The sequence below is a fragment of the Loxodonta africana genome, chromosome 13, assembly GCF_030014295.1.
Source record: "Loxodonta africana isolate mLoxAfr1 chromosome 13, mLoxAfr1.hap2, whole genome shotgun sequence".
NCBI classification, from domain to species: Eukaryota; Metazoa; Chordata; class Mammalia; order Proboscidea; family Elephantidae; genus Loxodonta; species Loxodonta africana.
The window spans coordinates 61,389,404-61,407,805 of NC_087354.1; the positions used below are offsets into that span (position 1 = coordinate 61,389,404).

General features: G+C 35.9%; 1 protein-coding gene across 2 annotated transcripts in view; it reads right to left on the reverse strand.

Moving 5' to 3' along the window:
* Window positions 1-18,402, reverse strand: part of UNC13C (unc-13 homolog C) — a 633,353-nt gene that overhangs the window by 518,106 nt on the left and 96,845 nt on the right. For both annotated transcript variants that reach the window (XM_064267528.1, XM_064267529.1), the window contains exons 2-3: window positions 1,570-1,592; window positions 927-982 (exon numbers count right to left, since the gene is read on the reverse strand). In XM_064267528.1, the coding sequence (XP_064123598.1) occupies window positions 927-982; window positions 1,570-1,592 (79 nt within the window). The remainder of the gene's footprint in view (window positions 1-926; window positions 983-1,569; window positions 1,593-18,402) is intronic.

Genomic DNA, 18,402 nt, shown 5'->3' on the forward strand with positions numbered 1-18,402 from the left:
CTCTGAAGCTAGATTAAAGGATCAGAATACTGACTTTGTCACTTCCTAGCTATATGGCAGAAGAGCTTTTTTAACCACTTTGTACATCAGTTTCCTCATTTGTAAGTAGGGGTCAAAACAGTACTTACCTCATTGGGTTACTGCAAGGATCAAGGAAGGCAATACACGTGAAACCTTTAGAACGTCACCTGACACAAAGTCAGCACTAAACTAGTGTTTATTTATCTATAGAATGGCCAAATTTATATTAAAATGCATAGATATACATAATACAAAATTACTTACTTTATGTGACATAGGTATGTATGTATGCACATAGAAAAAGGCTTATAAGGATACAGACCAAATTGATATGCTGGTGTGCAACTGGAAAATTACAGGAGTCCTTTGCTTTTGTTTGAATATTTTACATGGAAAATATAATTCATACATTGTTTTGTAATTAAATATCAAATACTTTGAACAGTTATTAAATGGAATACTATGCAACAGTCAATATAATGATACAGGTTACACTCATTGACTTATTGACAGGGAAAGGTGCTCACACACATATCATTAAGGGCAAAAAAGTAAATGGTAAGGTAGTATGAGTTGTAATAATATGACATTCATTTACGTAAAACTGTACAGTTATATTTGCCTCTGAAACGACAGTGTTGACAGTTAATCTGGTTAGGTGATTTACATATATATATGTATGTATGTATATATATTCATATTGTCAGAAAATTTTGCCATGAGCATGTATCCTTTTATTGCTAAAAAAAATAACACTTTATTTTGAAAATGGATCCAACAATTAGACTAGCTAATTATATCATCATGTGTCTGTATTCAAAATATACATTTTGAGAGCACAGCCAAGTAACACTGACGAATGGAATGAATTAGAAAGTTTGTGAATGTACACTTACCCATCAAACTCCTGGAGTGCAGAGAATTTGGAAGCATCCAAATCATTGCCACTTACTATTCGAGCCTTAAATGAAGAACAAGAAAAAATAAAACAACAACAACAAAAAAAACAGGCTTTTAGCACACTACAGCTTTATGTACACGAAACTGGGTCACGGGCCAATGGTACTAGACACATGACACCTATTAAGACAAATGCTGAGTAGGGTCAGCTCCAAGTCAAAACCACCATGTTTTTGTGAGTGGAGGTTTTGAAATTAGTTGTCAGCATTTAAAGAAAAGCACTGGCAGAGTCCAAGAAAATATATTCCAAATACTATTTGCCCTTCAAAGCTGAATGTGCAGTGAAGATCATGAATCAGTCAGGAAGGTTATGATTAGCCACACTTAAGAACAGATGCTGTGTTTGACTGTAGCAGACCCCTAGGTTGGCAAGTGTGAGCTAAAGAAAGCACAGCTGGCAAAGTGTAACCTCTTCATAAATGCAACATACTGGGGCACACTTAAAGGACAACCAAGGAATGAAAAGCTGGGATAACATGCACATTTCACAACTAAAACAGAGGAACCAAAACATATCTAATATGTCACAAACAAACATGTACAAAAGACGAGATCCCTCGAAAGGGAAGAGAAAGCGTGATTTAAGACCTTTTCATCCACAGAACTGCTATCTGAAAGAGAATCAGGAAAAGGATAAATGTTAGGTGGAGAACTTCTCAGGAAATCATTTAAACATATACATGAACAAAGCGTTACTATGTTAAAAAAAATGTTACAGTGTCTAAAATCAGAGTTTCAAAGTTGAACCCCCAAGGGATCAGGGATACTTGATCCTCGTAAGACAAAGAGCTAGAAAATATGTCAGAATGCTTGAAAAGTAGTGACTATATAGGACAGTACAACTGCCCCATAGGGTTTCCTAGGTTGTAATCTTCACAGAAGCAGACTGCTACATCTTTCCACTGCAGAGTGGCTGCTGGGTTTGAATTGCTGACCCTTCGGTTAGCAACCGACTGCTTAACCACTGAGCCACCACGGCTCCTTTTTTAATTATCAGCCGGCCCCTTTTATTCACTTGGACTCCATTCTTGTATCTCTGCTATATTCTCCTCCCTTAAGCTTTTCTAAAATATAGATATGATCATGTTATTTCCCTTCTTAAAACCCATCAATGTCACCCATCTCACTCATGAAAGAAAATCTGATCCGGATCTACTGTGGTCTCATGATTATCATTCCTCACCCACATCCTGCACTTTGGCCTCAACTGAATTCTTGAAATCCCATTTCCTTGTCTTTCTCTCTCAAATCTATTTGCCTTTGCACTTGTTTCCTTCCTCTAAAATAACTGACCCCCTTCTTAATCTAGCTAAGTCCCTATCATCCTCCAAAACTCAGCTCGAGCCTAAACCCAAAAACCCATGGCCCTGCACATAAGTGTTGTTCAAGGTGCTTTCCTCTGTGCTCATCTTCATCATTTGTTTACTTATCTGCAGTCCTGCCAGAATATGAGCTCCTTTATGACAGTCTGTTTTTTAATCCTCTTTTTAAGGTCTTTACTATTTTTCTGAAATTAGTAAATGACCAATAAATGTTTGCTGAACATATATTAAACCACCTGAATTGGCTACAACACTTTACAGAAAAAAACATTGCCATTGAGTAGATTCCAACTCATAGTAACTTTACAGGACAGGGTAGAACTGCCCCATTGGGTTTCCAAGGAGCTGCTGGTGGATTTGAACTGCTAACCTTTTGGTTAGCAGCCAAGTTCTTAACCACTGTGCCATGAGGGCTAACACCTAAATATATGAATAAAGGGGAACATTATTTCATCTTCTTGTATAAACGGAATAGATTATTTTCTAATAGATTTACATATTTAACAGCCAAAATCCTAATGGCAAATTGCTGCAACTTGAAATTATTTCAAAGTGTAAACAGGTTAATAAACAAGTGAGACTAACTAAGACTTTTTAATGGAGCATTTAGAAGAGGGTGTATACAAATATTAAAATATTAGAAATCTGTAACAGCTAAAAAAAAGTATGGTCTTTGCAAAACAATAGATTAAAAGATCAATGAAACATAAAATATGACCAAGTAGCATATCCTTATCTTTAAGAACTTTAAGAAGTAAGAAAGAACACATTGTTATCAAAGGGAAAGAGAAGCTCTAGTCAAGAAATGGTGCTTAGACAATGAGTTAAATAGTTGTAATATTCACTTGTATCCTTATCTCATACATATCTTAAAGTTCCAGATATATTAAAGAGTAAAAAAAGTAAAATATAAAGAATATTTATTAAACCTATTGAATGAGTAGAAACTTTTGAAATTAGGGGTGAAAGAAGAAATTACAAAGAAAAATTTGAGAAATTTCCTATATTTTTTACTTAGTACTATGAGTCAGAATCAACTCGACAGCAATGCGTTTGGATTTTTTTATTTAGTACTTCTGACCATAAAAACAATTAAAAATAAATTTAACATATATTTCCTGAAAATATGTATATGAATTAGCTGGACAATAAATAAAAAAGACCAAAGAAAAATTGATGGGTTTGAATTATGGTGTTGGTGAAGAATATTGAATATATCATGTTGTTATTGTTAGGTGCCGTCGATTCAGTTCTGACTCATAGCAGCCCTATGCACAACAGAACGAAACACTTCTCGGTCCTGAGCCATCCTCACAATTGTTGCTATGCTTGAGCCCATTGTTGCAGCCACTGTGTCAATTCATTTCATTGAGGGTCTTCCTTTTTTTTGCTGACCCTCTATTTTATCAAGCATGATATCCTTCTCCAGGGACTGATCCCTCTTGATAACATGTCCAAAGTATGCGAGACATAGTCTCACCATCCTTGCTTCTAAAGAGCATTCTGGTTGTACTTCCTCCAAGACAGATTTATTCTTTCTTTTGGCAGTCTGTGGTAAATTCAATATTCTTCTCCAACATCACAATTCAAAGGCATCAATTCTTTTTTAGTCTTCTTTATTGATTGTCCAGTTTTCATACACATATGAGGTGACTGAAAGCACCATGGCTTGGGTCAGGCACTTTAAAGTGGTATTTTGCAGCAGATGTGCCCAATGCAATGTGTCCTTTGATTTCTTGACTGCTGCTTCCGTGGGTGTTGATTGTGGATCCAAATAAAATGAAATCATTGACAACCTCGATCTTTTCTCCATTTATGTTGGTCCAGTTGTGAGGACTTTTGTTTTCTTTATGCAGAGGTGCAATCCATACTGAAGGCTGTGGTCTTTGATCTTCATCAGTAAATGTTTCAAGTCCTCTTCACTTTCAGCTAACAAGCTTGTGTCATCTGCATAACACAGGTTGTTAATAAGTCTTCCTCCAATCCTGATGCCCCATTCTTCTTCATATGGTCCAGCTTCTCAGATTATTTGTTCAGCATACAGATTTAATAGGTATGGTGAAAGAATACAACCCTGATGCACACCTTTCCTGACTTTAAACCAACCAGTATCCCCTTGTGCTGTTCAAACAACTGCCTCTTGATCCATGTACAGATTCCTCATAAGCACAATTAAGTGTTCTGGAATTCCCGTTCTCCACAATCTTATCCATAATTTGTTATGATCCATATGGTTGAATTCCTTCATATAGTCAGTAAAACACAGGTAAACATCTTTTTGTTATTCTCTGCTTTTAGCCAGGATCCATCTGACATTATCAATGATATCCCTGGTTCCATGTCATCTTCTAAATCTGGCTTGAATTTCTGGCAGTTCCCTGTCAATAAATACTGCTGCAGCTGCTTTTGGATGATCTTCAGAAAAATTTTACTTACATGTAATATTAATGATATTGTTTGATAATTTCCATATTTGGTTGTATCACCTTTCTTGGGAATTGGTGTAAATATGGATCTCTCCCAGTCAGTCGGCCAGGGAGCTATTTTCCAAATGTCTTGCCATAGACTAGTGAGCACTTCCAGCACTGCATCAATTTGTCGAACATTTCAATTGCTATTCTGTCAATTCCTGGAGTCTTGCTTTTTGCCAATGCCTTCAGCACACCTTGGACAATACCATGGACTGCCAAAAAAAAAAAAACAAATCTTCTTGTTATAAATACAGCCAGATTGCTCCTTAGAAGCAAGGATGGCAAGACTAAGTCTCACATACTTTGAACATATTATCGGAAGGAAAGTAGACACATGAGAGCTGAAAACAGTTTAGAGAAAACTCATTAATGTAATCAGAGTATTGTTGGGTTTCTATTTACCATTACAGAGTACCTACTACGTGTTATATATTCTGCTAAGCACTTTATCTGCTCTTTCATGGAATTTTTTTGACTCTCTTGTGAGGTACTAACACATATCACACTCCGCTTGGTAGAGAGTCAGTGAAAGAGAGGAAGACCATCTGTGAGATAGACACAGTGGCTACAACAATGAGCTCAAGCATAACAATGATTGTGAAGATGGTGCAGGACCAGGCTCCATTTCATTCTGTTGTACATGGGATCACGGTGAGTTGGAATTGACTCAATGGGTACCTAACAACAACATCAACACACTCTGCTAAGGCAAAGGAAGCACTTTGGTATGGCTCACATTTCAAGTGTCATTCTAGACGAAATGGGGTGGGTGCCAAGTGAGAGAGTAATCCCAATGTAACTCATATCTCATATACCATTGTTATTTCCCTTACGGGCTGACAGAAATCTGAGAAATTGAGCCACAATGACAATACAATGTGATAAGGGTATATGAGAGATGAGAACAACACGATATAGGAGCACAGAGAAAAGAACTACTAACCCTTCAGCCAGAGAGGACATTAGGTTTGGAAAAGATTCATGGGAGAGATGATATACAAGTGGGTGTTTGTCAAAGGATGAAGGCATCTTGGCAGAGGGAAAAGAATTTACGAAGGCACTGAAGCTTGGAAGACCACAGACTGTTAGGAACTGAAATATGTGACAGTAAAGGTAGATGTGTAGGGTTTGTAGTATGAAAAGCCTTATATGGTCTAAGAACAAATTTAAGTTATATCCTACTTGCAATGCAGAACCACAGGTTGTTTTTGAGCAAGAGAGTGAAATATAACATCAGAGTTTTATTTTCTCTTTTTAAACCCAGTCCAGTTGTCCTGACAAAAAAAATAGTGTAGAAAGATTCTGCCCTCTGGTCCACCTATACCACAATGCCACACACAAATTCTAGGCAATGTAATTTTAAAAACATTAAAACATATCTAAGCTCAAAAAGGAGTCCTTGGGTGGTGTAAACAGTTAACACTTTCAGCTGCTAACTGAAAGGTTGGAGGTTTAAGTCCACCCAGAGGCAACTTGGAAGAAAAGTCTGGTGATTTACTTCCAAAAAATCAATGATTTAAAACCCTATGGAGCACAGTTCTACTCTGACACACATACAGTTGCCATAGTTGGGACTGACTCGACGGCAACTGAATAACTCATTTAAGCTCAAAAACAACAACAAAAAGTAATATCCCAATCACTACAAATGAAGAAGAAACTCAAAACTAATAGTGAATGGAGTAAAAGCCAAAATTGCTCACAGGGGTGTGGGAACAATTCATTCATTCATCCAACATTGATCAAGTGCCTTCTAAGTGCCAGGCATTATGCTAGGGACTAGGGATGCCATGATCCAAAGATGAATAACACTGCTTGTCATGGAATTTTCATATAAAAAGTGAGCCCACACCACTGAATCTGTGCACAAGGAAAGCTGGAACTTTCTGGAGCTACCTAGATATAGCAGAAGTCAACACAGTATAAAAACACTCATACAGTATAAATGCATGGGGTAAAAATCACCTATGGAAATGGAGAAGCAACATGCAAGTTTCCGTTCACTTAGGGCATGAATAGAAAAATTTACCCGTCAAAAATAGTAACCTTAGGCCTGTATCAAGTATGGGTGTGGGATCAGAATTCACACCAAACTGAAATACATTTATTCTTTTCAAATAAAATACAATTAAAAATTGATGATGTACCTGGCCACAAATGGAAGTATATCACATAAACTAAATAAGAAATCAACAATAGTTGGCATTTAAAAGAAGGAAGGAAGGAAGGAAGGAAGGAAGGAAGGAAGGAAGGAAGGAAGGAAGGAAGGAAGGAAGGAAGAATGGAAGGAAGGAAGGAAGGAAGAATGGAAGGAAGGAAGGAAGAATGGAAGGAAGGAAGGAAGAATGGAAGGAAGGAAGGAAGAATGGAAGGAAGAATGGAAGAAAAAAAGAAAGAAAGACAGAGAGAAAAAGAAAGAGAGAGAGAGAGAAAGAGAGAAAGAAAGGAAAGAAGAGAGAGAGAGAGAGAGAAAGAGAGAAAGAAAGAAAGAAAATACCCCCATCCAAAAAAGAAAAAAACATGTTTGGAAACTTATAAACATTCCTTAATATTATTTACAGAGAAAACTCGCCATAGAAAGTATGAAATATTTACGACTAAACTAAAATTAAATGAGATCAATGAAACAGAGTTGGTTCTTTGAAAAGATCAATATCATTAACAAGCCCTTGGCAGGACTCACAAAGGAAAAAAAAAGACTGATTACTAAAATTAGGAGTTAAACAGAGGATATTGCTACAGATCCTACAGACATCTGTAAACAAATCTACACACATAAATTTGGCAACTGGATGAAATGGGCCAATTTCTCAAAACACACGAACTATCCCAACTATCCAATATCAAGTAGATAACTTGAATAGCCTCATAACTAAAATCATAATTAAAAATCTCCTGAAAAAGAATATGCAGGCCCAGATGGTATCACCGTAGAATTTTACCAAACCTTTAAAAAATTAATATCAAGTCTATACAATCTCTTTGAGAACATGGAAGAGGGATACTTCCCAACTTATTCTAGGAGGCCGATGTTACCTTGATACCAAAACCACACAAAGAGAGTACAAAGAGAAAATAGAACAACATCCTCAAGAATATAGATGTGGAAAATTTTGACAAAATATTAACAAATACAACTCAACAACATATAAAAAGAATATCGTGACTGAGTAGTATTTATTTCAGGGATACTAGGCTGGTTCAATATTCAAAACTTAATCAATGTAATCCACCATGTTACCAGATGAAGAAAGGAAATCCATGTGGTCACATCGATAGATTTAGAAAAATCATTTGACAAAATTCAACAATGATTTATGATAAAAATTCTTAGAAAAGAATAGATAACTTGATAAAAAACCATCTACAAACAAGCTATAGCTAATGTGCTTAACAGTGAAAACGCAATGCTTTCTCCTAAGATCAGAAACACGTGTGTCGACTCTTGTCTCTCTTATTCAACATAATACTGAAACCACTAGGCAGAAAAATAAGGCAAGAAAAAGAAATAAAGACATACAGACTGGAAAGATCCAACAAAACTGTTTCTATTTGCAGATGACATGATTGCTTATGCAGAAAATCTCAAAAAAATACACAAAAAGAAAAACTTAAAAAACTAAGAAGTGAGTTTAGCAAGGTTGCAGAATATAAGATAAATATAAAAGAAAAACTTTGTTTCTGTATACTGGCAATGTATATACAAAATCAAAATTTAAAATGCCATACCATTTACAATTCCTCAAAAAATGAAATACTTAGATGTAAATCTAGCAAAACACAAACAAAACTTGTAGGCAGAAATTACACAATGCTGATGAAAATAATCAAAGAATATCTTAATAACGGAGAGGTATATACCATGTTCTGGATTGAAAGACAACATAATAAAGATGTCAATTCTCTCCATATTTATATATAGGTTTAACACAATTCCTATCAAAATCACAAGATTTTTTTAGATATAGACTAGGTTCCTCTTTTAAAATGCATATGAATGGCAAAGCAACTAAAATAGCTAAAAATAATTCTGGAAAAAAAGAATAAAATGTGAGGAATAACTGTACCTCATTTCAAGACTTACATAGTTACAGTAATTAAGATAGTGTGGTATTGGTGAGTGGAAAGACATACAGATCAATGGAACAGAAGAGAAAGCCCAGAAATAGATCCAAACAACTATGGCCAATTGTTATTTTGACAATGATGCAAAAGCAATAAAAATGGAGAAAAGATAGGCTTTTCAACAAATGGTGTTTGAGCAATTGGATAGCCATAGGCAAAAAAAAAAAAAAAAAGCCTCAAATAAAACTCACACTTTGTTTAAAAATTAACTAAAAAAATGTATCATATATTTATATGTGAAATATTAAACTTCTGGTTATAAACATAGGGTAAAAGCTTTAAGACCCATGGCTGAGTGAGGAATTCTTAACCATGATAGAAAAATAAAAGCAATAATTTGGACTTCATCAAAACTAAAAACTCTGCTCTGGGGAAGATCTTGTTTAGAGGATGAAAGCTATGGACCGGAAGAAAACATTTGGAAATTATGCATCTGACAAAAACTAGCACCTACAATGTATGAAGAACTTTTAAAACTCAACAGTGAAACGCAAATACTATTAGAAAAAAAGCAAAAAACATGAAGAGACATTTCACTAAAGAGGATGTATGGATAGTAAACAGGGACATGAAAAGATGTTCGACATTGTTAGCTATTAGGGGAATTCAAATTAAAACTATGATGAAATGTCTCTCCACACCTATTAGAACAACTAAACTAAAAATAGTGACAATGCCAAATGCTGGAGAGGATGAAGTAAAATTGGATTTCTCATTTATTGTTAGTGAGAATATAAAATAATGTAGTTACTCTGAAAAAGTTTGTCAGTTGTTTTAAAAAAAAAGGAACTAAAAATACACTTATAATATGACCCAACGATTGCACTCCTGGGCATTTATCCTAGAAAAATAAAAAAATCATGTCCACACAAAACCTACACATGATTTTTCATAGCAGCTTTATTTGTAATACCCAAAAATGGAAACAACCAAAGTATCCCATGATGGGCGAGTGGTAAAACAAACTGTGGTACATCCATACCATGGGTTACAACTAAGCAATAAAATGAACAAACTACTGATACATGCAATAACTTAGAAGGATCTCAAGGGCATTACGTTAAATGAAGAAAGCCAGTTTTGAAATGTTTGAATAATAGTCATATTAACTGGTCGTTCTTGTAGACATATGAATATTATTCTATCACTGACAACGTTGTACTTCAGGATAGATCTTGAAATGTCCTTTTTGAAGATGAATTCAATGCCATTCCTCTTCAATGTGTCATTCCTGGCATAGTAGACCATATGATTGTCTGATTCAAAATGGCCAATACCGGTCCATTTCAGCTCACTAATGACTAGGATATAGGTGTTTATGTATTTCATTTCACTTTTGATGATTCTAATTTTCCTAGATTCATATTTTGTACCTTCCACATTCTTATTATTAATGTATATGTGCAGCTGTTTCTTCTCATTTCGAGTCTTGCCACATCAGATAATGAAGATCCCGAAAGCTTGACTCCATCCATATCATTAAGGTCAACTCTACTTTGAGGAGGCAGCTCTTTCCCAGTGATATTTTAAATGCCTTACAACGTAAGGGGCTCATCTTCTGGCACTGTATCAGGCAATGTTCCACTGCTATTCATGACGTTTTCCCCGGTTAATTTTTTTTCAGAAGTAGACTGCTAGGTCCTTCTTCCTAGTCTGTCTTAGTCTGGAAGCTCCACTGAAACTTGACCACCAGCAGGCAACCCTGGTAGTATTTGAAATACCGGTAGCATAGCTTCCAGCAACACACAAGCCACTGTTGTATGACAACCGACAAATGAGTTGGGGCTTTAACACTTTTTGATGAATTATGCAACCCAGTTTTTATTCTTATAATAGATTTGGACCCCTTATGAGCAGGAACAATATCTTATATCTTTACTCATGTAGTTCCACTTCTGGGGCTTTTCATTCCTCGTGTGGATCCATTTTTCTATCTGATATGATTTTCCTGCTGCCTGAAAGGCTTACCTTAATATTTTTTGTAATGTGGATCTGATAGTGTCTTTTATCCTTTGCCAGCTTATACAATTTGCTCTTTACGATCTGTGTTGAGCATTTTGCTTATGATATGCCTTGGTGTAGTTTTTTTTTTTTTTTTCCTTCATGTTTCTTGTGCTTCGCCAAAAGGGAAAAATCCATGTTTTTTTTTTTTTTTAATTTAAATGTCTTTCCTTTTTCAAGGAAGAGATTATGAAAATGAGTAATACTCTTTTTTTTTTTATTACTTTTGATGGTGTTTTGTCAATCAGAATTTTCTTCCAACTTCCCACTCTATAGCAGGTAGTACAGTGGGAGGTTTGAATCTACTATTTCTCATTTTTATAAAACACCTTAAAAGAATTATTTTTATATTACCTATAAGAAAGCTGAATTCTCCAGATCATACAGCTAGTAAGTAGTAAAGCCAGGATTCTAATAAAGGAGTTTGGTTTCAGAGTCTATCTTGCTTCACTTTATAATTTTAAAGAATATAGAAGAAAAGCACCCTCCTCTAAAAAAAAAAGCCATTAAAAATTAATTGAGCTGATATGGTTATTGCTTCAACAAGTAGTTAAATCACCTGAAAAGAATACTTATTCTTGCTATTCGGCAAAAGTTTAGGTAAGATATCCCGAAATTAATTCCAAAGAAGAAGGAAACAAATGTTTTATTCAGTACCTGTGACATCCTGGATAGCATGCTGTGTTATTTCATTTATTATCTTATTTATTTTTACCAAAACCATGTAATATGTATATTACTATAATTTTACTAATGAGAAAACCAAAGCTCAAATGATTCCCCTATGTCACACAACCAGTAAGTTGCAGTGTGGGTTTGAAGTAGACATGAATGATTGTAAAATCGGTGCTCTGTCAACTGAAGCCCGTTGTGTGTTACCATGGCAAAGGAAGAGTCTGAATGATGGACCAGAGCCATTAAGATGTAGCTCACCAGCAGTCTCCCAACACTAATTTACTGAAGTAAAGTGATGTCCTTGGTTTTCAGTTAATTCTTTAGTGTTGATGGGCATGGTAGTTTTTAGTTACCTGAGTTCTCAAACCTATACCCTGAATCTTACAGCAGTTATCACTGGCCTTCCCATTTAATGAACAGACTTAAAAACAAAATGAAAAAAATCCAGACTTAAAATAGATTCTCAAGGAGGCCAAAATCATAAGTCATAACTGTGAGAAAAAAAAAAAGATAAAAAAATTAAAGCTTTTATTGTACAAAAAAGAGTGATATACAGTGATGGAAATAATATGACAATCAAAATATTGACAGAATTTTTCATGGAAATTGAGTACATTCTTAAATCTCTATGAAAGAAGCAAGATCTGAATTTACCCAAGAAAACAATAAAAACTACAGTAAATTTAACTAAATGTAATAATATAAAGTAGTAAAGACCCTATGGTCTTGGTTTCAAAACTAAACAACCTGTTGCTGTCAAGTTGATTCTGACTCATAGTGACCCTATAGGATACAGCAGAACTCCCCCATAGGGTTTCCAAGGAGCAGATTCGAAAGGCTGACTTTTTGGTTAGCAGCCATGCTCTTAACCACTGCGCCACCAAGCCTTGGTTTAGAGATAGACAAATGTGATGGTTAAGATTATCTGTCAACTTGGCTGGGCCATGATTCTCAGTGGTTTGGCAGTTATGATGTAGTTTGGCAGTTGTGTAATGATGTAATCAACTCCATGATGAGACCTGCCATGAGGAGCCAATCAGTTGAAAGGGAGTTTCTCTGGGGGTGTGGTCTGCCTCTAGTATAGACATGGATGTTCCAGCAAGGCTCTCACTCTGGATCCTGCAACTGGCTCATTATTATCTGACCTCCAGTTCTTGGGACTTGAGCTAGCAGCTTACCTGACAATCTTAGGGCTCCTTAGCCTCTGCAGCCTGTGAGCCAGTGTCCTGCCATCTGACCTGCCGAACTTGGGTTTGTCAGCCCTTGCAGCTACTTGAGTCAGGAGAAGCTTCCAGCCTGACGTCTGACCCACAGATTTGGGACTTGCCAGGCTCTACAACTGCATGAGCCATTTCCTTGAGATAAATATCTTTCTTTCTGTATATGTGTGTGTGTGTGTGTACACTTCACCTATTTTGCTTCTCTAGAAAACCCAGCCTAAGACAATAAATATATAATGAGATCTTTCAACAGGCTCTGCACATATACGCTAGGTACCAGGCAGAGGTAGCATCACAGATCAGTGAGGAAAGGTGGAAAATTGAAGTCCATATGCTAGGATAATTAGTTATGCATCTGAAAAAAACAGACTTATACCTCATACTGTACCTAAAAACACACATGGATTAGAAAAATAACTGTAAAAATTAAAATCCTAAAATTTTTAAAAGAAAATTTAAGAGACTATATGATCTCAGAGTAGAGAAAAAATTCTTAAACGAATTCCAGAAACCCCATCTCACAAAGGAAGAAAATGTTAAACTTGACTGCATAAAATGTAAAGCTTTTATTTATCAAAACACACCCTAAAAGAGTGAAAAGATAAGTCGTAGACTGTGAGAAGATACAGTCAACTTAAGTGAGAAGGTATTAGGTAAAGTATTTATGTTTTTCTCTCCAAGAGAAAAGCATAGTCTATTAGAAAAAGAACAAATTACATGAATGAACAATTCAAAGAAGAAAAAAAAGAATGACTTGAAAGCACACAAATAAATAAATTGCTCTACCTATGTACTATGTTACATCCATCAGATTGGCAGAAGTTAGAAAATCTGATCATATAAAAAGTTGGCAGGGATGTAATATATACTATGCTTTCATTCACCTCTGGTACAACTGGGTACAACTCCATGTAGCAATTAGTTAATACTGAGTTAAGCTGAAAATGTGCATGTCCACGATTGGACAATGTATATTCCATAGAGGCTCTCTTCCATGCGTACCCAAGGAGACATGTACAAGAGGGCTTACAACAGCATTTTTTGAATAGGATAAAAGTGTAAGTAACCTAAACATAAATTGTAATAGGAAGTGCCCTACTATCAAGTAGAGAAAATCAATAAACTAGAGCTATATGTATCAAGTTGCAGAAGAATACAGAGTATTTTCAAAACATTAACAAAATTTCACTATTTTTATAGACATTAAGTCATTTAATCCGCTCAATTATCTAATCAAGTAAGTAATGTTATCATTCCCATTTTATAAATGAGGAAAATGAGACATATAAAGGTTATAAAATTTGTATGAAGGTGCACTAGACATTGTTTAAAAATACATGTATATATAAAGTTTTCAGCATAAAAGAGAACTGTAAAATGCATGAAATCAAGTAGGCAGAAAGTGAAAGCAGAGAAGAGAAGGAGGCCCAGGTCTGAGCCCTGCAATGCACCAGCACTTAGAGTTTGGGTGCAAGAGCTGGAGACAGCAAAGGACACTGAAAAGGAGTGGCCAGTGAGGTAGGAGAAAAGCCAGGTAAACATGGTGTCAAAGAAGCCAAGACTAGAGAATTTTAATAATGAGTGAGTGATCAATCAGATTGTATTACACTGAGAAACTGAGTAAATTGCAGGCTGAGATTTGACTGAGTGGAGTTCATTGTTGATCCTAATGAGAGTATTTCAGGGGAGTGGTGGTGGCAAAAACTTGAAAGAAGTGAGTCAAAAAGACATAAGAGGTGAGAAAGTGGAGACAGCAAATAGAGATAACCCTTTTGTTGTGTGAGGGACAGAAGAGGAACCTGGAGGAGGGTACAGAAAATTTTTTATATGGAATATAAAGCATGTTTTTTCTCTATAGAAGCAAAATGTTTGAAAAAATCAGAGCGGATGGGATGAACAGTACAAGTGGTAGTGAGGATACTTTAGAAGGAAGCAGGCGCTTTTCTTCCATTATAATCAGAGTGAAGATACTCTAGATGCATGTAAGTTTCAGAGTTCAATGATAGAAAAATAATGGACTTCTCATCTTAATGTTTCTGTAATCTCAACAAAGTTTGAAACAACTTCATCAGAGTGGGTACATGCATATTGGAGTTTAAAGAAAAGGAGAAGAGATGAGATCATCTTGGGAAGTTAAAAAGCAAATTGATTAAGAAAATGAAGTTGAGTTGCTGAAAAGGGCTCCTTTTAGATGCATGGTCAGGGATTTATAGTGAAACCATTGGTCAGGGTATGCTATTTTATCTAGCAAAATGCAGCTCTACTGATGTGGAACATAGCGCGGGAGCAGTGGGAAAATTAGATTTAATCACACCCTGGGTTATTTAATGGGAGGAAGGTGAAGAGAAAGAGCAGCATTTCATTTTTCGTAGATGCTACAGCCCATTACACTGGAACACTCTGGAGAATTCTGTCATTCCAAGGCACAGAGAAACCAAGGGAGGGAAATCTGAATTTGCTACTACTTGTCATGGTTCTGGAGCCCTGGTGGTGCAGTGGTTGTTAACCAAAGGATGTTAATCAAAGGATCAGCAGTTTGAATCTACCAGCTGCTCCTCGGAAACCATATGGGGCAGTTCTACTCTGTCCTATAGGGCCACTATGAGTCAGAATCAACTAACCAGCATCAGGTTTGGTTTGGTTGGTAATGATTCTACTTTGACAAAATTGCCCTTTCTCAGGGAAAAAGCTCTACAATTTCACCAAGTGGTATCAAAATATCATGAACATCTTTGGCTAAAACAAAGAGAAAGCTGAGCCTTTGATAAGCCTCTCAGAAAAAATATTCTGGTCGCTAAAATACATAAGACAGTCACAAATTGCATAGTTGCAGAAATGACAACCCTTTTTCTGGCCCTAACATGTAGAAGCTATTGCGGTTGTTTCTTATATCCTCAACTGTTTCACACTCTGCTGACCCACTTTTTCAGTGGATTACAGAGTAAAAACGTCCTTTAGGGATTCTCTGACATTTGACAAAGACGGAAATATCTGTTAAGGACATCATCACTTACAAATTATTGAAAAGAAAACATTAGATTTCTTTGTTAAGGATATTCCTGCTAAAAAGTTTAGGAAGTGTGCCTGTGGAAAGGTTCAACAGTGTATATAATTGTCTGCTGTGATATGAATTGGAAAAGTAAAATTCTTTTTTTCATATATATTTTATGGTGGTGTGTCTTTCTTTCTTCTTACTCCATTGAAAGAAACCCACGTAGAGTAAAAACTTAATACCTTTATGCCTGGGAAGAATATAAAGGTGTTTACATAAAAGGGTATTGGGAAGCTGGTGCTGCCTGGTGTTGGGAGAAAGGAAAGAAAGTTGTAAGACGGAGACACCAGAGTAGACCGTGTGCTTTATTTAGCACAGCTATTCCTAAATAGTTATCTTTTTCCCTAGATATTCCTATTGCACAAGACAGATGAACTCTAAAAGTGCCCTGACTGCTCTTCCCAGCTGAAACCACTGAATCTGCCATGACTTGTTACTGACCACCGTGCTAGTAAAAAAAACACATTCATCTGTATTCTCCTCTAACAGAGCAAGTGTAAACTGATATAAAACCAAACCAAACCCGTTGCCGTTGAGTCAATTCCAACTCATAGCGACCCTACAGGACAGAGTAGAACTGCCCCATATGGTTTCCAAGGAACACCTGGTGGATTCAAACTGCCGACCTTTTGGTTAGCAGCCGTAGCTCTTAACCACTATGCTACCAGGATTTCCATAAAATGATATAGCAGATACATTTTCATAATCATTTAAAAAATCAAATGTGGCTTTACAGGAGGGTACTTACTAAAAAAAAGAAAAAACCCAGAAACTTTACACACAGATTGTTGTTCCCATAACAGCACTCATTTTGAAGGAGGGTTATTCCCACACTGATTGCAGTGTTATTTTGATGCATTCCTCTTACTGTTGGTTTACTGGGTATATAAGATATCAGTTCCATTACTAAACACGGTTAATCATTTCAAATCCTTTGTGTACCAAGAAGGATGGACAGGTGGACAGATAGATTCACCAATGGATCTAGAGATCGTTAGAGGCCACACCTCCTTTAGGGTTCACTCCTAGAATTTGGCATGAGGATGAGTAAGTTATTTAACTTTTACACTTCTGCCTAGAAAATAATACATTACTCTGGGGCCCAGATTCCTCCACAAGTTAATGAAGGAATAAATGAAAAAGTATCTGAAAATAATTAAACTTCTGGAAAGAAAACCCATGTTATACAGAATATAAGGCATTGCAATTTACTGGCATCTCACAATCTTCTTACAAAGAGTGGCCCTAAGTTCGCCATTAAAATGACCAATTTTCTTACACAGTGGTAAAGATGAGATATATTTATATCAAATATCAGAAAGATATATTGTTAAAATGAAAAAGGCAAATTAACAAATAACATATGTGGTAAAATAAGTGATTATTTTAAAGGGGAAATTGTCACTGAAACCATTATGCTAAGTGAGCTCCATGGGAGAAGGAGCCATGACTATCTTAGCCAAGTATATATATACTAGGTGCTCCATAAATATTTGTGGAGTAACTGAAATTCAGTGTTAGAATACAGCTGTAATCAAACTACTATGGGAACACAGAAGAGGAAGGATGCAATTATCTCTAGGTGGGGCATTTGGAGAAGGAAAAAAAAAACCATATACTGAGTCTTTTACTTAATCTGATTTAAATAATTGTCAGTTTGTACATGTATTCATTTTTATTGTAGAGAATTGAATTTGAACATTTCAGACAAAAGAGTTCCCACTCTCAGTCTCAATATCCTTCTAGATATTTAAAAAATAATTTACATATATATGTACATAAAGAAATACACAAGGTTTTATTTTTCTTTTAGCCTAGATCTGTATCTATATTCTGCCTCTGCCCTAGGGGACTAGAATACAGTGAATAAGAGGTAGAAGAGTATAAAATAACACACAGGAGAAGACAGGAGCTGGTCCATGTTAAATTGGGGGCAATAGTAAGGAACTTGGAATTTATATGAAATTGTTTTTAATTGTTTAAAGCATGGAATTGTCATCATCTGACTGTGCATCAAAATGGGGTATAACCCATATTGAAGAGAGAATGAAAGCAGAAGAGGGAACTTGAGAAGTGTTGCTGCAAAGGGGAGCAGAGCATTGGCATTTCTCCATAGCAGGCTTGAAAGCACTGTACCCAGCATGTTCCCCTGATAAAATTCCCCAGGGAGTACACGAGTTCCTAGTTCTTGGTCTATCACAGATTATGTTTTCACATAGAGAAATGAGCATTATCAAAGAATTATGTGAATCTAGCTTGTTTAAAGACATAATTGCAATCACCTCCAAGCAAATTTGGCATAAAACTAGGTCAATATATCTAGCTCAACTGGCATAATATAGTTCACAAAGAAAATGTTTTATATCCTACTTTGGTAAGTAGCATCTGAGATCTTAAAAACTTGTGAGCTGCCAACTAAGATACATCCATTAGTCCCACCCCATCTGCAGCAAAAGAGAATTAAGAAAACCAAAGACACAAGGGAAAGATTAGTCCAAAGGATTAATGGGCCACAACTACCACAGCTTCCACCAGACTGAGTCCAAAACGACTAG